At 42.3% G+C, this 25,927-nt stretch overlaps 2 protein-coding genes across 3 annotated transcripts; one reads left to right on the forward strand and one right to left on the reverse strand.

Annotated features, from left to right (window-relative positions):
- The first annotated feature begins 1,109 nt into the window (after positions 1-1,109).
- chd1 (chromodomain helicase DNA binding protein 1) lies at positions 1,110-16,758 on the forward strand. 2 transcript variants are annotated; one of them, XM_053867926.1, is made up of 36 exons: positions 1,110-1,422; positions 2,926-3,040; positions 3,549-3,756; positions 3,934-4,047; positions 4,129-4,325; positions 4,443-4,714; positions 5,339-5,564; positions 5,698-5,798; positions 5,892-6,070; positions 6,141-6,265; positions 6,445-6,661; positions 6,746-6,835; positions 6,920-7,110; positions 7,381-7,569; positions 7,725-7,887; positions 8,107-8,259; positions 8,350-8,421; positions 8,502-8,651; positions 8,858-9,006; positions 9,088-9,184; positions 9,327-9,422; positions 9,497-9,673; positions 9,786-9,946; positions 10,023-10,064; positions 10,139-10,272; positions 10,357-10,495; positions 10,857-11,007; positions 11,107-11,229; positions 11,296-11,454; positions 11,534-11,842; positions 11,921-12,052; positions 12,894-13,072; positions 13,189-13,288; positions 13,430-13,484; positions 13,554-13,800; positions 15,233-16,758. In XM_053867926.1, exons 2-36 carry the CDS (start codon positions 2,988-2,990, stop codon positions 15,513-15,515), a joined length of 5,433 nt encoding a protein of 1,810 aa, XP_053723901.1. In that variant the 5' UTR covers positions 1,110-1,422; positions 2,926-2,987; the 3' UTR covers positions 15,516-16,758. The 2 variants fall into 2 exon arrangements, with proteins under 2 accessions (XP_053723901.1, XP_053723910.1); XM_053867935.1 differs by having other exon boundaries at positions 13,433-13,484; positions 15,233-16,757.
- A 666-nt stretch (positions 16,759-17,424) lies between these two features.
- reep5 (receptor accessory protein 5) lies at positions 17,425-25,096 on the reverse strand. Its single transcript, XM_053867947.1, has 5 exons — positions 24,882-25,096; positions 24,636-24,729; positions 18,256-18,394; positions 17,832-18,000; positions 17,425-17,679 (listed from the first exon to the last, which is right to left on the reverse strand). Exons 1-5 carry the CDS (start codon positions 24,997-24,999, stop codon positions 17,630-17,632), a joined length of 570 nt encoding a protein of 189 aa, XP_053723922.1. The 5' UTR covers positions 25,000-25,096; the 3' UTR covers positions 17,425-17,629.
- Positions 25,097-25,927: the final 831 nt, after the last annotated feature.

Here is a 25,927-nt window from a genome sequence, read left to right on the forward strand (position 1 = left end):
ATATTTGGCTTTGCAGGCCTTTTCTCTCCGTTTTTACTACGGCGCACGGTTTATTCTCGAGATTAGAGAAGGAATGGCCGCATGTTCAAGACACTGGAAGAGGGGGTTCAACCGGAATAAATACAAATTAATAAGCAGTGAGGGAGCTTTAACAAATACAGATCTACATCAGATTCATCGTTTTTGTAAACATGAAGCACGTTTCATGTGCGTTCAGTTGAAATGATTTGTGAAAACACAAATATTCAGTAAAACTTAAAACAATTATTTTTCTATAAATATTTTCAATAAATGTGTTTGAGATATCTATAATAATTATTAATAATAAAAACAAAAATCACATAGCAAAACTAGAAAAGCGCTCAGAGAGTGCAAACCTCTACCAGGCACATTCAATCCACTCCCAACAGAATCTCCCCATGAATCTCCTTCAAAGAATTTCACCCTGGATTCCAAAGGTAGTTTTCTCACCCAATGTTGAAGAATCCTACACAAATCCTGGATCCAGACGGTGACCCGCATCACTCCCAAAACTGAATCATTTGTTCTTTTATCCTGTTTCACATATTTCCTAAAAATCTCATCCAAATCCGGCAATTTCAAGTTATTTGTCAATTTATCCCTTCAAGTTCCACGTGTCACAACTGTCCTGGCAGTACAGCATACAGTAAATAACAAATACTAGAGGACCAGGAAGAAATTATATTTCTACCAGGTTTGGTATTGGATTTTGCGAAGCAAGTGCAGGACAAGTACTTGGGTTTATGGCTTATTGCCCCGATTGAGCAGTGGGCACGAATTACCGGTAGGTGGCAATGGGATGGACCAGTAGTGAGGTGTCACAATACAAAATACATAAACCTAATTTGGCGGGATTTGAAGTATTGCAAAGATGGTCGGAATGAACAACAGTTTCGTGTTTGTTGTAAATGCTTGATTCGATAGATAGATAGATGATGGATAGATAGATAGATAGATAGATAGATAGATAGATAGATAGATAGATAGATAGATAGATAGATAGATAGATAGATTGATAGGTGGGATGCTCTCTGCTGTTGTAGTGCAGCGCTCAGTCGACTCGTGACGTCACCGTCCGGGGTTTCCTACTGAAGTGAACCCTACGGCGTCATGGCGGAGGCCGGTTGTCGGAACATCCTGGATTGATGTGCGAGCATTGAGCTCTCAGGATTAACCAACGGGACCGTGGCTTTGTTTACACTTGAACGGAGACGAAGGACTGTTTATTCTGCGCGGAGAGTGAGAAGGCGATACAACAGCGCTCCAGTGAAGTGTGTGGTCGGGAGCTGCTCTCCCTCACTGGGAGATAAGCTAGCTAGTTCCATAACTGTTAATAAAAGAAGAAAGAAGTCCTGGACTCGACTGGCGGACTTGAATGACTATTTCACCGGAGTTTCTCAGGTCAGAGACATTGGGGACGGGGAAGGAGGTCGCGGAGTTCGGAGAAAGTGGTCTTACGTTACATGTTGATGTTAAAAGCCGCGAGAAGTGAGCGGCGAATGAAAACAAGATGGAAGAAGTTATGTGAGCTAATTTGTGTTTTTAGTTCAATTGTAGCATCGTGTACACGGCGCTGCCGTGGCCAATGAGTGCACTTGCATTTGTTTTCAATATTTATCACCAGGTAACATTTGTCAGCGCAACGCAGTTCAATTCCGGTGGGGTTGAGACAACTAGTGCAAAGTTTGGTCATTTTGTTAGCTTCCGCGCTAGCCTCGTGCTTCCTTGCGTTAACTACACTTTCCTTGGCAACGGCGTGTTTTGGAAACTAGAATTGACAAAATCTAAAAAAACCAACGCACCCCAGCAGTTACTCGTAGCACACGGCTTAAATACAGGTTAATTGTCGGTTCTATTGTTTTACGTTGTTGTTGTGGGAACCTACACACCAAAACACGAGCATAACATATACAAGCTTTAGCCAGAAAAACGGGATCATAACCCATTATTTGTTACAACTCCACATGGATATGTCCATTGGCGCTAATCCAGGTGAAAATTATTGTTGTGAATTTGAGGATTATGTGCTCTCTGGCGCGTTGGCTGTCTGAATACATTAGTGCTAACCAACCCCGCCAATAGCCGGTATTAGCTTGTTAGCCACAGGCTAAACTGATGATCACGTAGACCACATTTGAACCCAGTCGCCAGTGGGTAACGCCAGTCCTAAAAGAGCCAGTCACGGAGTATTGGATTGTGATCAGTTACGTTTCCTTGTTCGCTTTTAAGATATTTCACCACGGATTGTGAGCTCTTAAAGGCAAGCGCAGGTCGGCAGGCCTGACAGGCCTCAAGCATGTAGAATTACCCAGTGGCAGCAGCCCGAATGGAGCTGTTTCGATTTCAACGTACATAGTAATGAACCGGTATTTATCGCCGATCTCTACGCTACATCGTTAATGTTACGTATTTCGTGTATTTAATAAAATCATAGTTAGAAATATTGCACGCTTTATTAATGCCTCGAAACTTGGGGACATCGAGTTCTATGAGCAGTAACACCAGCTAGAGGTTGCCCAAGTTCAGTCTAGCAGTCACAGAAAGATTGTAGCACGATACAGGTGAACCCCACATTACTACGCGTTTGTTTACTATGGAAAACATGCTAACTTGATGAGGTCCAATCCCATAGGAGTACATCAATATATTCGTTTATTTGGTTTCAGTTTTTCTGTCACAGTGAAACATTATCATCTTTATTTATGACAGTAATTGCGCTCACGCAGAGATACTGGTCATAGCCTTCAGGGAAATCAAATGGATTTTAAGTGCAACCCTTGTTATGCTGATTGTTTATGTATGTTTTGTTGTTGAAATGATTCATCGTGTTTCTCGCTCAAATCTAAAACCCAGTGTGTATTTTGTCTGACATTGTCAGTAACATTGTTGCTTGGTATCTTACAGTTGAGCAACGTTGACCATAGTGCAGCCAGGGGACTGGTGGAGTCTTAACTTTGGACATTAACATGGCTGGCCGGAGTGAGGATGAAAGCGTAAGCAATAGCAGTGGAGAATCCAGGTACTTTTCTTTTTTCCCTTTAAAGATCAAAATGTAATGGTTATGCTTTTGATTACAAGGCCATGTGTGTCACCTGTAAAGCTATACCTTTTTTCAAACTTCTGACTTTGGTTGTTTGACTACTTCCAGCTTCATACAGTAATAGTTATTAGATTATTGTATTTGATTACTGAAGAGCATATTGTATTTAGCGCATAGAATCTCTTGAGGGGTTATTTGTCTACTTACATGTAATTATTCTGCTCTCATACTTATATTCTGAGCTTTTGACACACAGTATTATAATTCCTCATTGATATTTAGTACTACAGAAAAGGTAAACATGGATGAGATGCATTTGTCTGGATATGTATGCAAACTCCAAACTTGTCAAATCAAATCTTGATAGGCCAGCCAGAAGAAAATGCTTTTTATCACTTCTGTTTTATCACTTCACATGGTCTCCTTTCAAACCACCAATACCCATTCATTCACTCTCATAGACTCTCCTTCTTTCTCTCTACCATAGCAATTCTGATGATGAATCCGGTTCTGGATCTGGATCAGGGTCCAAATCCGGTTCAGGTTCCAGTTCCAGCTCATCCAGCAGCAGCAGCCAGTCAGGGAGCAGCGACTCAGGAAGTGGTTCAGATTCTGGCAGCCACTCTGATTCAGACACAGAGAAACCCAAGGAAAAGATGGAGCCAACAAACAAGTCAAACATTGATGGAGCTGAGGTAGACGAACCAGATTATTGTCTTTTTAATTTTTGGTCAATATGATGCCTGATTATGGACATCATGAGACTGCATATTTCGCCTGTGAAGGGACTATAGTTTCTGTAATGGATTATTTCTCATCTCTCATATGTATTATTAGTTAAAGCATGGTTTCTTTTATTTCTTTATTTGCAGTTCTGGAAGTCAAACCCTAGCATCCTTGCAGTGCAAAGATCTGCTATGCTCAGGAAACAGCAACAGCAGCAGCAGCAGCAACGACAAAGCTCCTCAAATAGTGGCTCTGATGATGTTAGTGACTGAGATGAAGCTATACTTACCACTGTTATTTTGAGGGCCACTCAGTATGTGTGTATGTTTGGTATTCAACAGGACTCGTCGAGTAGTGATGATTCTGACTCATCTAGTGGATCTAAGAGAAGAAGAAATTCACGCTCTTCAGACTCCGGGTCAGGGTCAGGATCTGGTAGTGGCTCAGGTTCAGACTCATCAGCAGAGAACAATGGCGATGAAACAGCGTCAGACTATGAGCCTAGTCACACGATGAAAAGCAAAAAACCTCCAACAAAGTAAGACATTTGCTGTGTGGTTATTACCCTATACTTTTTAACTATTAACCATTTTGATTCTTGATGATGTGCACAGTTGTATAGTTAAATGTTCAAACACGTCTTGTTTCGCATCAGAATGAATTATCGAAATGGCAAAAAGAGCAGCACTCAAAAGAAGTCCCAGAACTGCTCATCGTCCGAGGATGAGGATGACAGCTACAAGAAGGCTGCTGCTGGAGGGCCTCGAAGGCAGGCCACAGTCAACATCAGCTACAAAGAGGATGAGGAGATGAAAACAGACTCAGATGACCTTGTTGAAGTTCTTGGCGAAGATGTCCCGCAGCCAGAAGAGGAGGAGTTTGAAACACTGGAGAGAGTAATGGACTGCAGGATAGGACGGAAAAGGGGTAAGTACCCGATAAATGATTATTAATTATTGGTTCCCTGATGTATGCACATAGTTCGTGATTGCAGTACTTCTCTGTAAAAGGAGCAATTGTGTTTTGTTCATTTTTTTAATTAAGAGGATGGATTTTTAAAAGTTCATGCATGCTTTACTGTGTGTAGTGATCTTATGCCAGTGCTGAGATGAACAGTCCTTTACAGATATGTTCCAGATATTCAGTTTTTTTTTTCACTTTTTACACCATTGGGATTGAAGTGTTCAGACTTCTTATATTCCTCATTTATATCACCATGAGTTGACAAAATAAAACGCAGCATCATACATTTGAATATTAAGCAGGGAACACGCTCAAACCAACCACTGTAATTGTTAAAATGATAAACACGAATATCTCCTTGTTTTGAAATTCCTGTTATCTAAACCTCTATATGGAGCCTATTTCGCAGTTTCTTTTTTTTTGCTGAATTTGGTTTAATCCAATCAAGGAGTCTCTCTGAATAAAGTTGGTTATTATGTGTTATTTGTCATATTTGTCAAATGTCACTCTGTGACAAGTAAATTCTCATCTTAAAATTGATTATTTTGAAGATTATGCGTTTGAAGATTATGTTTTTTCTTGTCACAGCGACGGGAAGTACGACAACAGTATATGCAGTTGAAGCAGACGGGGACCCAAATGCCAACTTCAACCCTAATAAAGAGGCTGGGGATGTCCAGTACTTGATTAAGTGGAAGAACTGGGCGCACATCCACAACACGTGGGAGACAGAGGAGACACTCAAGCTTCAAAATGTCAAGGGCATGAAGAAACTGGACAATTTTCAGAAGAAGGAGCAGGAAAAGAAAAAGTGGTAAGGACTGCCATCTGATCGAAGGACATGTTGCATTATGTACTTAGTAAAGAGAACTTGGACGCTTTTGTCAGACAGCATATTATACAAATACCCCAAAACTAGTGCTAAATTTCTTTCTTTCTTTTTTTAGGTTAAAATCCGCCTCTCCCGAAGACATTGAGTATTACAACTGCCAAGAAGAACTTATCAGTGATCTACACTCTCAGTACCAGCTTGTTGAGAGAATCATCGGTAACCCCTGAGTTTTTATCTGAACATATCTGTTTTATCTTTTTATCTAAATATTTCTGAGCCATTGGTCTCCTTCTTAATATTGTTGAGCAGGTCATTCGAATCAGAAGTCTGCAGCTGGCTATCCAGACTACCTATGCAAGTGGCAGGGTTTGCCGTATTCCGAGTGTAGCTGGGAAGATGGAGCTCTTATCGCAAAGAAGTTCCAAAAATGCATTGATGACTACATGAGCAGGAACCAATCAAAATCCATTCCATCTAGAGAGTGCAAGGTGAATCTCAAACATATTGGAACAAGTGATTCACGTTGCATAGATATTAAAACCATTTCCATCTGTGAAGGTGTTGAAACAGAGACCAAGGTTTGCGCCTATGAAGAAGCAACCATCCTACATTGGAGGTGATGGACTGGAGCTCAGAGATTACCAACTCGACAGCTTAAACTGGATGGCCCACTCCTGGTGCAAGTATGTTCCACTTTTCACTGACTTCTCCCTTGTCTGGCCCAGAGCCATTATCATTTTTACAATTAGAGTTTCTGCTCCTGGATATTAGTTGTTTTATTTTTCTTTTATGACATAGTATTTTGCTGCTGCGCAGTTTGTTTTATAAGTGTACGGCTTCATTTTTCTCAATTAATTTGCAGAGGCAACAGTTGCATCCTGGCTGACGAGATGGGTTTGGGGAAGACCATCCAGACCATCTGCTTCCTCAACTATCTCTTTCATGAGCACCAGTTGTATGGGCCTTTTCTGCTGGTAGTACCGCTCTCAACTTTGACATCGTGGCAAAGAGAAATTCAGCTCTGGGCTGCGCAAATGAATATTGTGGTCTACCTGGGAGACATCAGCAGCCGAAATATGGTTTGTCATTTGTTTAATTTGCATAATGGTCACAAATTGTGCCAATACTTACATAGGCTGACAAATGTCCTACCTCACTTACAGATAAGGACTCATGAGTGGATGCACATTCTTAACAAGAGACTGAAGTTCAACATCCTTCTCACAACATATGAGATTCTTCTCAAAGACAAGGTCAATAACTGCTATAATGTGTCATGTATAGAAGTACGTAATTTAAATGCATAAACTAATTCTTTGACATGTTTTTCTTTACAGTCCTTTTTGGGCAATGTGAACTGGGCTTTCATAGGCGTCGATGAGGCTCACAGACTCAAAAACGATGACTCGCTCCTGTACAAGACCATGATGGAATTCAAGTCCAATCATAGACTCCTGATCACAGGAACACCCCTTCAGAACTCTCTCAAAGAGCTATGGTCCTTACTACGCTTCATTATGCCTGAGAAGTAAGTGGAACTCTTTTTTTGACTTGAATAGTTGACGTGCATGTTTGTCTTCATCCATTATCATTACCATTATCCATTATTTAATTCACTGTAGTAAACAGAAAGTTTAGTCGATTTAAACCACGGGTATATATAAACCCACCAAGTAAAGGTGCTCTGATTTTTATTTGAGGTGATGATCTACTTTGTGTAATTTGCTGATGAAATTTGATGAAAAGTTTGTCATTACTTGCCTGTTCCAAAACTGTTCTTCTTTTTTGAACTAAACAGGTTTCATTCTTGGGAGCTGTTTGAAGAAGAGCACGGCAAAGGAAGAGACTCTGGCTACACTAGTCTGCACAAAGAGCTGGAACCTTTTCTTCTACGCAGAGTCAAAAAAGATGTGGAGAAATCTCTTCCTGCCAAAGTGGAACAGATCCTCAGAGTGGAAATGAGTGCTATCCAGAAGCAGTATTACAAGTGAGAACCTATATCCTTACCTTTACGTAACCCTTGAAATGGTTTAGAATGAATGTGTCCTTTATATATTGGCATGTGAATAACAAATATGTTATGCCTGTGGTGCAGCCAATATCTTTCAAGAAGCTGATGTTTAACCAAATTTTTGTGTTCAGATGGATCTTGACCAGGAACTACAAGGCTTTGAGTAAAGGCACCAAAGGCAGCACATCAGGCTTCTTGAACATCATGATGGAGTTGAAGAAATGTTGCAATCACTGTTACCTTATCAAGCCCCCAGAGGACAATGAGTTCTTTAACAAGGCTGAAGCATTACAGGTTGGTCCAATGTGTGAATTTTGTCTTTTTATTTTTTCAAGTTGCAAAGTAACAAGAATGTTCAATATATTTAGATTTCTCTTTTTTAAAACATAATTTGGTGCATTGCATCCATCACTGTTGTTAAATTAGCTAAGGGTCAATTTCAAAAGAAAACATTATTTTGATTGATAATTTTGTCAACAGAGACATAAACATGTTCTCCCTTCCCTCTCACAGCATCTGATCCGCAGCAGTGGAAAGCTGGTTCTATTAGACAAACTGCTTGTACGTTTAAAAGAACGTGGACATCGAGTTCTTATCTTCTCCCAAATGGTCCGGATGCTGGATATCCTGGCTGAGTACCTGAAGAGCCGGCAGTTTCTCTTTCAGGTACACGTAATGAATACGAATGCTGAATGGTGGACCTTTTACCTGTAAACGTTGATGCATAAGTTCTGACTGTAAGCGACTCCTTTTCAGCGGCTGGATGGCTCAATCAAAGGAGAGATGAGGAAGCAGGCTTTGGACCATTTTAATGCTGAGGGCTCTGAGGTTTGTTATCGCAAGTACATTTGACTCTTACTGGATAGACACAAAAGATTCACTAATGAGTTGTTTATTTGTCCCCACAGGATTTCTGTTTCCTCCTATCGACCCGTGCTGGTGGTCTGGGCATCAATCTTGCCTCAGCTGACACAGTAGTCATCTTTGACTCAGACTGGAATCCTCAAAATGATCTGCAAGCTCAAGCCAGAGCGCACAGGATCGGACAAAAGAGACAGGTTAACTTTGGTTTGAATTAAATAACTGATATAATGTTTCATTAAATGAACATGGTGAAATTGTAAGTAACACAAGTAGCTTGTCATTATGTTCATGATTCATTAATCGAATCGATAAATTGCTTTCGAACAGTTAAAAAAAAACATTACAAAGAAATACAAAGAACATGCGTGATTGTCTTTTTTTTTTTTTTTTGGATTTGCAGGTCAACATATACCGCTTGGTTACAAAGGGCTCTGTAGAGGAAGAAATTATTGAAAGAGCTAAAAAGAAAATGGTACTGGACCACCTTGTGATTCAAAGGATGGACACCACAGGAAAAACAGTTCTTCACACAGGATCTGCTCCGTCCAGGCAAGGCAATCTCTTCCTGAATGTCGTCCCCTATTATTCCTCACAATACTGTAACCCATGGATTTTGTCTCATCTATACAGTTCTGCACCGTTCAACAAGGAGGAATTGTCTGCTATTTTAAAATTTGGTGCTGAAGAGCTTTTCAAAGAACCAGAGGGTGAAGAACAAGAGCCTCAGGTATGTTGCTGCTGCTGTCTTTAGAATTTGGACTTAAGTCTTGTCCAAATGCAGTATGTTCGCGTAGCACTTGGGCATATTTTCATTCATGATGAGAGTTTTGATGCATGAAGGATAACTGTCTACTTTTCTTCTCATTAAGGAAATGGACATTGATGAAATTCTCAAACGTGCGGAGACCAGAGAGAATGACCCAGGACCGTCTACAGTGGGGGAAGAGCTGTTGTCTCAGTTTAAGGTATGACATTGAAACTGACTGACAACGATTTTTTTTGACCAGCCAGGAAAGTTTAGCCTCTGTTACTTATGCAGGTGGCCAACTTCTCGATGATGGACGACGAGGAAATCGACATGGACTCTGAGAGGAGCCAGCGCAGTTGGGATGACATCATTCCAGAGGAGCAGAGGAGGCGGATGGAGGAGGAAGAAAGACAAAAAGAACTTGAGGAGATCTACATGCTTCCACGCATGAGGAACTGTGCCAAACAGGTATACTGGCTTTCAATGCTGAGTCTGTAGTAACTTTGCATTTTTATGACTCCTTCCTCCAAAAGATCAGTTATTCTTTGATGAACAATGTTTGCTGCTTATGTTGGGACAGATAAGCTTTAATGCGGGTGGTGGTCGAGCGAGCAGAAACAGGAGGTACTCAGGCTCCGATAGCGACTCTGGTTCAGACCGAAAGAGGCCAAAGAAAAGAGGCAGACCACGAACGATACCACGAGAAAACATCAAGGGCTTTAGTGATGCTGAAATCAGACGGTCAGTAAAACTAAATCAGGATTCATCTTCTGTTGACGATCTATGCTTACATGTTTTTTTTTTCTGCGGTTCACAGGTTTGTCAAAAGTTACAAGAAATTCGGAGGACCTCTCGAGAGGTTGGTGGCACTCATTGGACTGAACCATGCTTATTTTTATGTCATCTTAAATGTGCATGTCATTGTTCCCGAAGGTTGGATGCGATTGCTCGAGACGCTGAGCTGGTGGACAAGTCTGAACACGACCTCAAGCGTTTGGCAGAAACGGTCCACAACGGTTGTGTAAGAACACTACGAGAGAACCCATGCGGTCCAGAGAAAAGCTCAGGTAGCTGCAGTGTGCCTTGTAGACACTCATCATTTTGCAGGTGTGGTGATACAGATGTAATGAATTCTGTCACTTGTATTGTAGGAGGCAGGAGGGGGAAGGTGAAGGGGCCCACATTCAGAATCTCTGGTGTTCAGGTGAATGCTAAGCTTGTAATCTCACATGAGGAAGAGCTGGCCCCCCTCCATAGGGCCATTCCATCTGACGCAGAGGAAAGAAAGAGGTACAACCTGGCATCTGAACCTTTCTGTGAATGATGGTGAATGTGTCTTTAATCCATTGCCATATCTACAAGAAAGAAACATGTTAGCTGCCCTCTGTCGGTTGAAGAGTGTAGCTAATTCTATATGGGAGTCATCAACGAGTATTTTTTTTGAGGGAACCGTCATACAACGCCACCTCAAAATGTTATAAACCTAGCACACACACACTTGCCAATGATTTCTGTCTCATTCTTTTTGATTTGTTGTAACCTTTTTCCCCTTTAAAGATGAAGTCATATTGAAGAGTGACAGCAGTCGCCTTTGTCGTATTGCTTCATACAAGAAGTACGATGTCGTCTTAAAATTGTTTGTTTTCAACAGGTATATGATTCCATGTCATGCAAAAGCAGCTCACTTTGACATTGAGTGGGGGAAGGAGGATGACTCCAGCCTCCTCATAGGAATCTATGAGTATGGTTATGGAAGCTGGGAGATGATCAAGATGGACCCCGACCTCAATCTCACACACAAGGTAGTAGACAGACAGGAATCAGTCTGTCTCGTCTCTTTGAGTGTTAATGATGGATGAAAATGAATCAGCCGTGTAACAATGTTGCCATCATATTATCAGCTTCTACCAGACGACCCTGACAAGAAACCACAGGCTAAGCAGCTACAGACCAGAGCAGACTACCTCATCAAGCTACTCAGCAAAGACCTAGCTAAGAAGGAATCTCAAAAACAAACTGGAACGGTGAGTCTCACCTCTGATTTCCTGCTTGCTGTTGGTCAGTGGCTAAGTGTTCCTCTGTGAATGTAGGCCAACTCCAGGAAGAGGAAACCAAGAAGCAAGAAGAGCAAACCTCAAAAGCCCACGAAGATAGATGAGACAGTGAAGAGCCCATCCTCAGACCCTCTGTCAGACACGAGAGATGATGATGACGATGAGGACGATGATGATGAAATTGAAGAGGAAAAGGTAATTTATTTGCATGTGAATGAACAAGTAACGAGTAGTCAAGGGATAGAAATTTGACTTTAGAATGCATCTTCTCCAGGAGGTGGTGCCAGTGAAACTACCGAGCAGGCGAGCCAAAACTGAAAGGGTCACTGTGAAGAGTGAGAAGGAAGATGATGATGACGATGATGAAGATGACGAGGATGAGGATAATAATGATGATGACGATGAAGAGGAGGAAGAAGAGGCAGAGCAGGAAGAGTTGTCATCTTCGGGGGAGTTAGAGGTGAAGAAAGATTTCAAAAAGGAAAAGGAGGAAGATATCGAGATCAAGGAGTCAAAGGAGCAAAAAGACAAGAAGGACCTTAAGCCTCTTGAAGCAGTACAAAAAGAAGAAGCGAACGAGAAGGTAAAAAAAAGCAACTTTACCTCCCTACCCAGCACGTCAACTTGATTTTGGTTTATTCTTGTATCTTAAATTCTCCAGAATGAAGTAAAGCTGGAGGCACGAGAGCGAATGAAGAGGACCTCTGATGGTCCTGTCCACATCACAGCCAGTGGTGAGAATGTCCCCATATCTGAAGAGTCAGAAGAGCTGGACCAGAAGACCTTCAGTGTGGTGAGTACTGGAAACCTAATTTTTACTATACTGAATCGGTAAACGGGTCAAGTGAGGTTTGTGTCGTAGCTTGTCAGAAGTGTGGATGGTTTACATTCAGTTGTAGTGCTGATTCAAGTGGCAATGTCATATCAGTCCATTTCAATATATATGATGTAAAAAATGTCTGAGTTTCGAATGTATGTGAAGGTTATTTTTTGTCAATATTTATTTTATGTGAAAAGACTTGACATGGAGAGTTGCAACTGTGTCAGATAAATATTATCACTCTTAATCCAATCGTTCCAAGCTTCACAGTGGGGCACAAACAAATGCGACAGACACACTCTGTCGTATAAAAAAAACAAAAACAAATGCAAGTCTTAAGACAAAAGCAATTTTCCAATACATCCTCAAGCCACAAATTCAACCAGTTTAACATTGACAAACTACTCTAGTTTCACTGTAGAAGTTAAATTTTTTCATGTTGAACATTTACTTAAAGGCTCTGCAGTTTGACTCCTTTGGTTTGAGTTACAGCCGTTGCACCACCAAGTACAGGGGTTGGCAAACATTTTTTCCTCAAGGGCCTCAGCTGACTATAGAAACTGATGGATAGTGTATGTGTGAACAAATGTCAATCTCACTTTTGCTCTGTCATTGATTTGACTTCAATATTTTCATTGCCGGTACTAAAAAAAAAACTTTTGTTTTTTTGGGTAGTTGTATTACTACTCTGTACTTTTTATTTATTCTGAAATAATCAATCAAATGGAAAGCATGGAATTTTTTACTTTTAAGTTAAGATATGGCAGTCATTCTGTCGCACTCCTGATGGACATTTATTGTGTTTTCTTTCTAGTGTAAGGAGAGGATGCGGCCTGTGAAAGCTGCCCTGAAGCAACTGGATCGGCCGGAGAAGGGACTGTCGGAGCGCGAGCAGCTGGAACATACCCGACAATGTCTCATCAAGATTGGAGATCACATCACAGAGTGTCTGAAGGAATATTCCAACCCTGACCAGATCAAACAGTGGAGGAAGTGAGTCCAGTCGAGCAACATTGCATCCAACATTGCACCTGCCTTCTTACATCCATCCTAAACCCATACAGTGCATTTGAATTGGACCAATGACTGATTGTGTTTGTCTCCTCCAGAAATTTGTGGATATTCGTTTCAAAATTCACAGAGTTTGATGCAAGGAAACTTCACAAGCTCTATAAACATGCTATCAAGAAGAGGCAAGAGATTGCCCAGGTATGTTGCTCCTGCACAGCTGCTCTGAATGACTTGATTTGGAATATGTGTGAATCAAGGCTTGACTTCTGTTTGGATCAGTCCCCTCTTAGGGACTCTGTGTCTTCTCAGAATCCTGTTATGCAGATGTTTTTGTCTCAGCAGGCCATGGAGCAGAATGCTAGAAACGCCAACACTTTTGGCTACAAACACACAGGTGAGCTTCATTCCCGGAGTCACATTACTTAGTTGTCACAGTCCTCTGACAGACTTGCTGTGTCCACAGACATCGAGAGGTTAAAGGACAACTCCCACCAGGACGAGAGCAGCAGGGACAGCTACAGCTCGGACCGGCTCCAACCCTCAGCTAGATACCATGACAGCAGTGGCGGAAGCAAGGAGCGACAAGGTTCAGATCCACACAGGAAGCCAGTTGGAGACTCCAGGAAGAGGCCGTACTCCTCGTTCAGCAATGGCAAGGACCACCGAGACCACTACAGACCAGACAGCAGGGACAGAGACAGACAAGACAGGTAGGCTTTATCAAGCTCTTTAAGACCAGAAATTGTTAATAGTTTTATTTTTCATGTGCACATGGCTACCATTGTCACTATATGTGAACTAAATGTGTTCTGACAGATCAAACCAAGAACATGACTGCAAGTTGTGATGTCAAGTAGAACGTCTCTTGGTTCTTGTTCTCTGGTGATGTGTGATTTCATTTGCACCAGCTAAACTCTGTTCATGGATCAGGTTCTCACCTGATCAGCTGACACGGACATCAACAACTGCTTCATGAAGTCAGATTTTGTTGGAAGGGCAAAAGTGTGCCAGTCAAATTAGTTTACAGCTGCTTATGTTTCTGCTCTTCATACTCCTCTGGAATGGCAAACTATGCGGTGCACGCATAAATCAAAGTAAATATTTTTTGTCAGACAGTCATTGGTGGGGAGGAGTGGAGTTCTTTGAGGCCACACTTACCTGGCACCACTAAAAACGAATGGAGCCGAGGAAATTCATACCTACTGAAACAGCGTTTAACAAGGCGCCAGCTCCAAATTCCGCTTCTGGCAGGAGTTGGAGATGTTTTTGCAGTACCTACACATGGTCATTAGGTGGCGGTGCATCTGCAGGGGCACCCACAGAAGTGGCGCACACAGGCTCATGACAGCAAGCGCAGTCATCGTTGTGGTTGTCGTGATGAATCTGACGCGTATACAACAGGATTTCTGTCTGGCTTCGGAGGCCTGTTTCAAAATGCGCTGTTTTCCCGGACGCCACCGTGTAAACAAGCAATGCATCTGCAACGAAAAGATGTGAACGTCAAGTCAATCGACCCTGAGTGTTGAGCTTGAACTATATGAACTATGCTGAATATGGAACATTACAAAACAAACCGTTTAGACTTTAGTTGTCCTTTGTTCTTTGCACATCAAGTCCATGTTTAAAATCTGGCTGTCTGTTATCTGAGGACTTCTGAGCTCATGGACAGTTTACAATTCTGGACTCGTCTGAGATTAAATGAATGAATTGAAAACGTAAAATTGACTTCTTGAGCAAAGCAATAACAACAACATAGATCCATCTTAGTTTTCATTTGAGTCCATTTACAAGGCAGGGACTGAAATTGGACACCAGGGGGCGACAATGTTTTTTTTTTTTTTGCGCCAAAGAAATAAAATTACATTAGATGTCCTTTGTTAATGCTGTATAAGAGTCTCTTGCGTTAAAGTAACCGAGCTGCCTGTTGACGTTTATTGAAAAAAAAAACTGAAAAGAAAATTATGAAATGTTTTTCATTGTTCTTTTTTTCATTTTTCTCTCGTTTCCATACATTCACCGATTTAAAAAGGTTTCCTATAAATGTATCCTTCATCTTAGAAATGCCAAGAAATCTGACTTTCTTCAGACAGACGCCGAGAACGAAATCGTGGTTTTTGACTGTCAGGTGTGTGTTTTTTCCAGATACTACAGTGACGGTAAGCACAGGAAGCTGGAGGACTCTCGCTCTACCAGAGAGCACCGGCCCGACATGAAGGACCACCCCCATTCGGACCACCGTTCGTCCTACCGCTACCACTCAGACTGGCAGTCGGAGCAGCGAGCTTCAGCCAGTGGACCCCGCTCTCCCAGAGATCAGCGATCACCGTACGACTCCCGCTCGCCGCTTGGACACCGCTCACCCTTCGATTATTCGTCAGACCACAAGAGCACGCCGGAGCAGATCTGGAGCAGCCGAAAGACATAGCAGGAGCTCCAGGGTCTGCTGTGAGCAGCCACAGACTCCCCCCTCAGCAGATGCCTTACAGGGACCGTGGACTCCTCGCTGTGCACCAGTCCTTGGCGCAGCTCACCTCGGGAACCTGGGAGAAGGACGCCATGGAGCGGCTCCAACCAGGCAGCAAATTTAAAACAAAACATATTTTTGTATTTAAAAATCTAAAACTGTGGTGTTTGTCGGCTCCGCGGCACAGTCGTTTTGTTATTTTTATAAGAGTTTTTTTTAAACTGGACTCAGTCGACCCTGGGTGCTGCCTCAAACTCCCACAAAGCCGTGACACTGGATCCTGTTTGACTGTCGACATCCATCTCCTCCACGCTCAATGTGATTATCTACCTTATTTAAGTGTTAACTCGACCAGAGGTCACATGTTGGCGGCGTCTGCGCTCTCAGGCTTCAGCACCTGAAGTACCTCATTTCTCATTTCCCTGCAGGTTCCCAACAGACATGATTTATTTAATGACATATCTTTGCTGTAAAAAATCAAGTAACTTGCATTCTCTTTTTGTGAGCGAGCTGTGTCATGTTTTTTCCTTTCAGTTATACTGATGTAAATTTTTGTAAAATAGTAAATGGTTGGTCTTTTCCTCAGGCTTTTGGAATTTATTATGACTCTACTTTCCCCATCAACTCAGGCTTTTTGTCGTCTTTGTGTACAATAGCTCCGTCGTAATGAAGCTCCGAATGTAACTTTTGGTAAAGGGAACTTTCTTCTAATCACACTCACTCTTGCTCAGTTTCATGTTGAATCAGAAGAGGGAGAAGTCATTTTGCGGGCGGGAAGGGGGCGTGACAATTGTCTTTCAGATAGAAGCACCTGCTAGACTTACCTTTTTGTTTTCTTTTGATTTTCTACGTAGGCAATAATGACATCGATGTTCTATGCAGCCAAGTATATTTGTGGTGAACCAGCGAACTGAATCACTGTTAGGGTTCACTCTGTTGTAAATACATTTCCACGATATTTCAAGATGAATTTACACTGAAAGTGCATGAATTTTTACAAAACTGTTTTATATAGTTGTCTATGAAGCCATTAAAATCAATCACTGTACTCACTGCGAGCCGCTCTCTTCCACACCATGTCACCTTTACTCTGCCAAGAAAAACACCCGAGATCGACAACTGGGCTTGTTGTGTCACACACACGCTTTTGTTATCGGATAGTGATGTCAGTCAATAAATGCCTTTATATGTTACTTACCTGATTTTGTTATTATGATCAAAAACAACAAAAAAAAACTTGATTTCCTGAGCAGTCTTGGTCGCGACAGAATGAGCACTGTTGAAATTAGTGTGCGAAAGGTTCACCTCCAGAATGTCATCCCTCCTCTAGATCGGCACAGCTCCCCACGTGACCCTCCTCAGGAGGACAAAGCAGAATAGAAGACGTAGGTATGCAAACTGCCAGCCTTCATAGCGCACTGCAACAATTGAATTCAGACACTGGACATCTCTGGTCCTCAATGGATTTTGTCGTTGGATAGTGGGAAGAAACTGGAGACCCCAAAGGGAAACCACCTGAAATAACGTGGGAAGATCATCTGCGCACAGAATGGACAGCTGATCAGAGCCTGGTGCTGTCCTGCTGAATACAACATCGGAGCAGTTCCTAAGGTGGTGGAGTGGTGAGTGCATTCTGTGTGGAGTTTGCACTCTGATTTCCTCCCACAGTCCAAAGACATCTAGGTCAAGAGATGACTTGAAAGATCCAGTTGGTTTGAGGTTGACTGCCCAGCGTGTCCTCCTCCTCTCACCCTGGCTCACTGTCAAACATATGAATTAAACTTCACAGCATGTCATTTTCATTTTTTGGAGATTTTCTTCACTGTCACATGTTTTCCAAACACTTGGAGAAAGAAGAAACTTTCAAGTGTTTGGTAGTTGACACGTTTTATTCTCCAGGCAACTTCAAATCACATGATAAATAAAGAAATGAATTCAAAGAACCACTTGGGCTGTTTTTTTTATTTATCAAGGCCAAGGTTTGCTCCGGGTCCGCTGACGACAGCTTCTGTTAAATTAGACATTTTCAAGGCAACAGCAATTTGCAGGGGGTGTGTGTGTGGGGGGCGTCCGTCTTAGGTGCTCTTCTTCTCCTCGAACATCAGGTTGGCTGTAGCTCTCTTGGCTGAGGACACAAAATCACACATGAACAGATACATAAACTCAGTTATACATCTGTGTAAATCTGATTTTTCTTCTGGGGATTTGGAGCCGCTAGATTTTCAAACTGCATCTTGCCTTGAAGGAGACCAGATCAGTCAACATTGCGCATCTCACCTTCATCCTTGAACTTGTCAGCAGCTTCTGAGGCCTTGTCCTTGATGTTCTTCATCGCGTCGTCGATCTTGGCTTCATTCTTGAGGAACACGGGTCGAATGACGCGGTTGTATATCAGCACGGATCCGTTAGACGGGGTGGGGGCCATGCACCAGACCAGGAAGGCACACTGGGGAACAGGAATAGGCAGGAACCACAGTTTAGCGCCCTCTGGGTGTCACTGAGCCAGCATACAAGGCAAACACGCCACTGAAATGAGCCCCACCATTCTTACTTCAAAGTCCCATGATGCACAGCAGTAATTTAAGATCACATATACATGGGTGTCATTTTCACGCCTGTGATAATTTTTGGGTGAAAATTTCCTTTAGTGCCTTGAGGTTGAACCAGATATTTGGGGTCACACAGGAGGAGTGTGCGTCACCTTGCCGATGTAGTAGAATGGAAACCAGGAGAGGAAGATGTCGGCGAAGAACTCAGCCACACTGAAGAGGCCGTACACCACCCAATACGTCAGCCACTTGGTGTCGTCATCTTTTGTGGCACTTTCAATGGCTTTGATGCTGTGGACAGAGAGAGGCAGTGGGGGGAGGGTGGGTGCACCATCAATAAAATGAGCTTCTCACAACCATTTTCTTCCCACTCTTCACGCGAGAGCCAACCACAGCTCGACAGGTTGCAGTCAATCTGCAGGTTTCAATTCAACTAGATGTGTTGTGCTTCAAATAGTGACTTGTTTTCTGCTGGTTCATGCCAATCTGATTGTTGACTGCAGGCCGCTCTATGACTGACAGACAAGTGTAATCTCTCGGTTTCTCTTCCTGTGTGAAACTGAACTTCCTCACGTCACTCTTTTGAATGTCAAATGAGGAAGTGAGGCTCTGCAGCGGCCGCTCGTCTCTTCATTCCATAAACATGACTTTGACACCAAGTGTGGACCGACAGCTGTTGACTTTGCTCACTCACCGTCCCAGACAGTGTGTGTGTGTGTGTGTGTGTGTGTGTGTGACACACTGACCCTGCATCGGTTCCTGGCCACTCCCTGTTCTACTCCTCATATGTTGTCGGTTTAATCTGCTGCCACTCCCACAGAGAGAAACACGATCCCCTGCTGCTGTGTGTGGTGACAGGACAGTTCGCCAGTTCAAGACAACAATTTGACAAAACAGTCGACTTGGGTCGAGGTCACAAATGAATCACTTCTGTTCACAAGTTACTCTGCAACCGCCAAAACTTCCTCTCACCCACACCAGCCAACTCTAACACATAGATGAATCCATAGATGGACGGACTGGACGTAAATATAGGAGGAAACCAGAGCAGTTGACCACCAAACAGCTCTAATGTTGTCAGGGGTACAAGTCATAACAGACACACGCTGAGGCCACGCAGACCAAGTGTAATCGAATCTCAACTGGCCCCTCCCTCAGTGCTGTCTCCTTGTAGCCATCACATGATCACTTTGTTTGACCTTTTAAACCTTGTTTCTTGCCATATTGTTTACAACCAAAGCTGCTCTAAAGTGCATGGGCAACTTGCTGTTTGCTTCAAAATCTATGTTTAAATTCTTTTATTAGTTTGTACAACTTTTATTTAGATATCTTCTACACAGCTCTGTAACTAGTCCTAAATGTTAGAATTGAAATGTGTTGGGTCTCACAAACTTTGATTTGGATTTAACATGTTTACATGTAATGTATTTGTAAGTGTCTGTTTGATCATAGAATGGTATTATTACTTGTGTTTCTAAACCTGTATCTTCCTGCGAGGACACTTGGTGGCTCCTGATGTGTTGAGACAGAGGCTCCTCAGATTCAGGTTTAGGACTTGACAGTGGCGTGACAAGCCTGTGAGCACGTGTGTGTCCCTATGACAAGCATGCTAATGCTCTTTTGTAGCACTGCGCTCATCACTAGATCAGAAGATTGTGCTGGCGGGCATGTCGAGGTGAACTACTTTAAAATCTAGATTCTACAGAAATGATCACTGACTTCATGTCGTAAATAAAATGATGGAAAAAGAAGAGGTTGAAGTATATTAAGCTCAGCATGTACCTGGTTTAGCTATACTTGACCGGATCATTTCTTGGAAACACGCCCCCTTGTGAGGACGCTTTACAATGCGGGGACATTTTTGCCGGTCCCCACAAGGTTAAGCCTCAATTTGAGGATGACGGCTTGAGAATAACAGGGTCATTACAATTGAATTTGGCTTGGATTAGATCCTGGTTAATGTTAGCCATTTGTTTTGGATGGTTAGGTTTGGCTGAGACGCTGGGGAATGCATGACAGTCAATGGAATGCCCCCACAAAGATAGTGGTACAAGTGCGTGTGTGAAAGCGCGAGATGGGCGTGGCTTATCGAGCAAGCCTGACCTGGGAGCTAAAAACTATCATCTAACATCTCAGTGATGTTCTCAGTGAACACTCAAAAACAGGTTTCTTTTTAGCTCATGTTCAGCTTCCCTTTCGATAGTTGCATTGAAAATATATGTGGAAACCCAACTTCCTGTTGTCACCTGTGAAAAGTGTTCTGTGCGGTTGAGCTCGAGGTGTTTATGCTATGATACATGCACTCAAAGTTCCAGTCAGGCTAATACTCTCAGCAAGCTTGTGTGTGTGTTTGTAAAAGTGTATTTGGATTTGTGTCTGAAGGGTGTGTCTCATCTAACAACCTGAAGCTGAAGGCTACAGCTGCTACTGCCATGAGCAGTTTCTTCATGTAGTTCAGGTTCATCTCTCAACAGAAAGTCTTCCAAATAATAGTGATCAAGAACTCAACTTTCTTGCTGTTGTCAGCGCCCATGTCAACATCATGCATTCAAACTAGCCCCTTTATTTATTACACCAACAAACTCCTTCAGTGGCGTGCAGAGAGCATTTGATCCAACTTTGCAAAACCTGTCTGTTCTGTCTCCCTCTTGTATTTAACAAAGGATGAAGCAGGAGGAGCTCTGGAAAACACTGGCGCTGCAGCAACAGTCATTCAATGGCTCAAGAGCTGTGAGAAAATCATCAGCGTTTTTGATCCCAGTGCATCTCCATGATCTTTATTTATGTAAAAATAATGTCAAATGTTGACAGTCCAATGTACTTGACACGATCCTACTTTGCTTATTGAAAGTCAAGTGGAGACACTTCTATGATAGCTCTCAATCCCTCAAGAGAAATATTAAACATCAGTCAGGCAAAATATAACTCATCTAACTGCACTTTGCATTTTCTTTTTATAGATGTGCGTATTATTATGTGTTTTAAAAAGGTCTACATTCTACCTGGGAACAAAAACACGGGGCTGAACATCAATCCTTCTCACACAGGAGAACAGATCGAGTCTGTGTCACTGCTCTTGTTCATCCATGAAGATGACAAATAATAAAACAAAGATCAATTAAGACAAGTGTGACTCATCAGTTATCCTTGATGATAGTTAAATAAGGATATTTAATCATTAAGAATAGCGACCACATCAGACACGTGTACCTGCATGCAAAAGCACAATGTCACTGACGCAACTACTGTGAGAATGACTCAGAAAAAGCGTGTCTGAGTATTGTGAATCTGCGTCACGTGCCCATCAATGTTTCATAGCATTTTGAGATTTTTTCTCCCTTTTTTGCATTTAAAGGGCTTTTTTGTGGCTATCCATTTGTGTATTGATCTGTTGTGTGTGTGTGTATGTCTGTGTAAATATTCCATTTTAATAACTGTGTTTTGACCATGTTCTCCCTCTAATGTGCGCGGGTTTTCAAACTTAACAAAAACAGCAGCCAAGAACACACACAAGAAGTCAAATAAAACTCTTCAATGCATTTCAGGGCAGTCGCAGTCATGAGATCCTCTTATCTTTCTAATGTTTAAACCTACACTTTTCAGTGTAACACATTACTTGTTTTCTTTCATATTTCACTTTTCACATTTTTTTTTACTTCTTTATGAGAGTCAATACTCTGAATTACTCAATGCTTAATTTCCTTTAAAAGAATTGAGATTTATGAATTTAATTCATCTTTGTTTTATCATGGTTCCTTTAACGAACCAACTCATTGTATGTGGCCGTGGCTGCGGTTATCGTTGATGCTGTCCTGACAGGGTGAGAGGATGCTCGATATAAGCTTAGTCATTACTACGTTCTCTGAACCAGAGGCAGTTCACCACCCACAGACACTATCATGCTTAAGCTTTGCCATTCTATAGGCTGTTTTCTAGCCAGCACAGAATATAAACCTGGAAAGGTTTATTTGTTTGAGGACAATTGTCCTGATCAGTGTTGTTATTATTTATAAAGCTAGAATCACCAAAACATGTCAGACTCCATGTCATGTGAGACCGGAGACATTATTGTACATAATGTAACTTTGTTAGAATGTTCTATTCTTTCAGAAGCTGTTGTTGCACAAGTCCGGTGTGTTTGTATGCGCTAGTCTTCCTTCCATCTTTTTTTTCTCACTGAAATGGCTCTAATGTTGTGGTGTCACCAGAAGACGGTGTGGGCAGTGTCCCTAAAAATGGCTACGAGATCAACTACATATACAAAAAACAAAGCACCAAGGTGCTGAAAGGCAAAAATGTAATGTCCACAAAAATATTAAAATAAACATAAATATTTGCTCAGCAGGTGTGCTAACCCTCCTTGGCTTGACATGTGATCTTGTTCCACTTTATCTGCGACTGAACACTATCTACCACAGTTCTCTTGCTTTGACTCCTTCTACTCTCTTCCCTCTCAAGCACTTGCTGTACTAACTTTAGTCTTTCCACTTTAAGATTCACAGGCTGAGCCGAGTAAATAAAGAATTACACTGGTCCGCCTGTCTATGTCCACACATGGCATCAATTTAGGTTTGCCACGTACAAGAGCCGCACACAATGCACAGTGAAAACCGTTTCCTGCTTCGTACTGAAGCAGCAGGCCTAGCAGACTTTACAGCTCAAGGAGCGATTCACAAACCAGGATGCAGCAGAGCAACTGGGCGCAACAGTGAGACAGATGTGCTCACACAGAGTTAACAAATAGCTGACCCACTAAGGAGACACGCGGCATGACGGCAGAGAGAGTCACATGGAACATGTCTGAGAGTCAGGTCGTCATGGTTACACACAACTCAAGCTATTTCTTTTATCATCACATGGGTTCTGTTGAAAAATGTGCTCACCTAAATGTCCATTACTGTGACAAGCAAACTAACATAGACATGATCCAGAATAAGCAACTAACTTGTAACTTAAAATATGCCACACTTAAATGAGCTTGTAAGGAGTTATTACAACATCCCGAAGATCCCCGTCTGCTGGTTTGCTGCAATCTCCTCCAATGTTGCTCATGTGAGCGATGAGTCATTTACAGTTTTGTTATTTTGAGTAATGAGCAAAATGGTTCAGCTGTCACAAAGTAAAGTCAGAGAATTCACCATGTTTCATGTGAACCGATCACACATCTGAGGTGTGGCTGACTCAGCGTCAGATAGATGTTCATTGCAAATGATGTGCTCTTGCTATTATTGAATAAGTGGGGTGGAGAGAGTGTATTGAATGATGTTGTATTGTTGGTGTGGGGAGCGAAGTAGTGTGGAGATCTGGGACCAGACAAAAATCCACCAGTTGATGAGGTCTTGGACGCTCAAAAACCCAAACCCACTTCTCTTAATACGTGAATCGTATTTGTTTAGCCTCTGATTAACAGCTTGAGGCGACAGTTGGTCTAACGCTTTGATGTGAATTGATTAAATGAGATTAGAGTTGTTTTGTAAGTTGTATCATTTTGAAAAATGTGATTTTGTAGGAAGAAGTTATGATCACAAGGCTGACAGCGTGAAATGAACCTTCCTCAATCTGTCTTTAGCCAGCACACGTTCACACACAACCTGCTTTTGTCTTCTTTGTGTTTGAAAAAACATCTCAGCTTCAAGCGAAGAATCTCCTCTGTTCGGAAATGACGGCTTCGCCTTGTTGCCTTTGAACTTGGAGGCGATGACAAGACATTTGCATCATGTTGACTGTGGATGCATGAATAGTGAGCCGCATCCGAACATAAAAACGGGATAAATGATGAATGACAGCAGGAGCTTTGACATTTAGAATATCAAAACGTGCCTATGCCGTGCATACACACACACACACACACACACCAGGAAGACACATCACAGCCGAGTCATCACATAGTTATCTCACAGATCTGGGCCTGCGTTGCCAGAGCTTTATCAGCCACCTGACAATGTCGGCCCTGAAGTGTTCCTGAACTTATATTCAGACTAAAGACACGCCTGGCCCCTTATATGATGCACGGATCAAATCTGGACTTGACACTTCACATTATCTACAAAACACATCAAGTAATTACACTATAAGAGCTGGATGAAGATGGTTTGGGGAAAAGCAGCTATTTGAAAAATAAAGAAACAAAAACAGAAGTTGAATTCAATTAACTTCAGATGTTTCAGGTGTCTTGATTTGTTAAATGACAATGATTTCGGATGCACAATCTTGTCAACAAAGTGTGTGTACATTTGTGTGTCTGCCAGTTTGCTAAACCATCCGCGACCGTGCCATGACAGGCTCAACAACCATTGAAGCGTGTGTGGCTTGGAAAGCATGATGAAATGGTGAATACTCACCTTGTGTTAATGCCATATTCATACAACTTTGTCATTCGGTGAATCCTTCCACTATTTTCTCAAAGTCAACCATTTTGTTTTTTGGCAACGTTTCTGTTTGTCAGCACACATTTCGGTCATGGAAACAAATAAGACCATGACAAACCGGAGGGGGTGTGTGTGCGTGAGTGCGTAATAAGGCAGTCACTTACGAGATGTACGCGGGGTAGAGGAAGCCAATGAGGTTACACAGCAGGGAGGCGCCGTAGCCGACGACCAAGTACACGGCGATGAAGCCGATGACAGCTGGGATAAACGACAGCAGACATCAATTTAGCTACAAAAACTGTATCACATTATATCTAAAACGCAGTCGTCTCATGTCCGGCTGACGGGAGGGCCGGTCCTCATGAACGGCTCCTCTGTTCTTTTTCCATCCTCCATCTGTCAGCACTCACCCAACGCGATGTACGTCCGGCTCACTCCAGTCCTCGCTTCTACTTTTGACAAGAGATCAGTAAGAAGGCTCTTCTCGTGGAGAAACTTCTCAAATCGTTCCTTCAACCCCTGTGCCATGGCTGCGCACGCTTTTCTTCGCCGAGACGGATGAAATATGAAGTTGATCACTGTCCAACTGCTGCCAGCCCACACCGCGACTCCTGGAGCGTCAAGCAGGTTGGGCGGGATGAGACGCACTTCCGTATAACTCGCCATAATAAAAGCATGTGCAGTGTCTCTCACGCCCACCTGGGTTGTTGCTCTTTCAATCCTCGAATAAAAACTTGATAAAGTGTGAGAACTATGAACAAGATTTTCTTGTCTTTCTTTCGCTCCTTGTTTCTTATACTTTCATTATCTTTATTTTGGGTGTTATCCTTATTGTATTTTATTTCTTATTTCTGATTGACATTGGACAGAACCATTTGACATTTTAACGTGAAATGTATGCATCTCCCTATCTGTAAGTGTCTTTGTCGAATATATAATGCCAGATTGTTCTATATAATAGTTTAATTAATAAAGGCTATGAACAAGACCGTATGCTTACATGTAGATAGGAAAATCGTCTCTTTGTTGTGGTTGTCTGTGAAATACCAGACATTCCCGGATTGGCAAGAATGAGTGGGAAAGATTTCTTGTAGTCAAGCCGAGAAATCAAATTTTAAATTTTGGGGATTTTAGTATGAAGGACAGCAGACATCCACCCTGCTCGACCTTAGAACGGGTGGCTTGATTTTCTAAAAGGCCTTCATTATATTAGACTGCTTGTCCCCCCTCTTGGTTCTCAGGTTTTCCGTCCATCTTTTTCAAGTACTGTGAATTCTTATGGTCGGTTTTATATTTTAATTTTCGTGCATAGATTATCTGATAACATAGTTTAACCTGTGACCGGTCAAGAGCAACGGAGATGCTTCCGGCTGTTGAAAACAGCCTCCTGCAAGACTAAACCCAGGGAATGAACAGTGCGCCGTTACAGTCCGTGCGGCCACACCCTGCTGAGCCT

The sequence above is a fragment of the Synchiropus splendidus genome, chromosome 1 (genome assembly GCF_027744825.2).
Source record: "Synchiropus splendidus isolate RoL2022-P1 chromosome 1, RoL_Sspl_1.0, whole genome shotgun sequence".
Lineage (NCBI taxonomy): Eukaryota > Metazoa > Chordata > Actinopteri > Syngnathiformes > Callionymidae > Synchiropus > Synchiropus splendidus.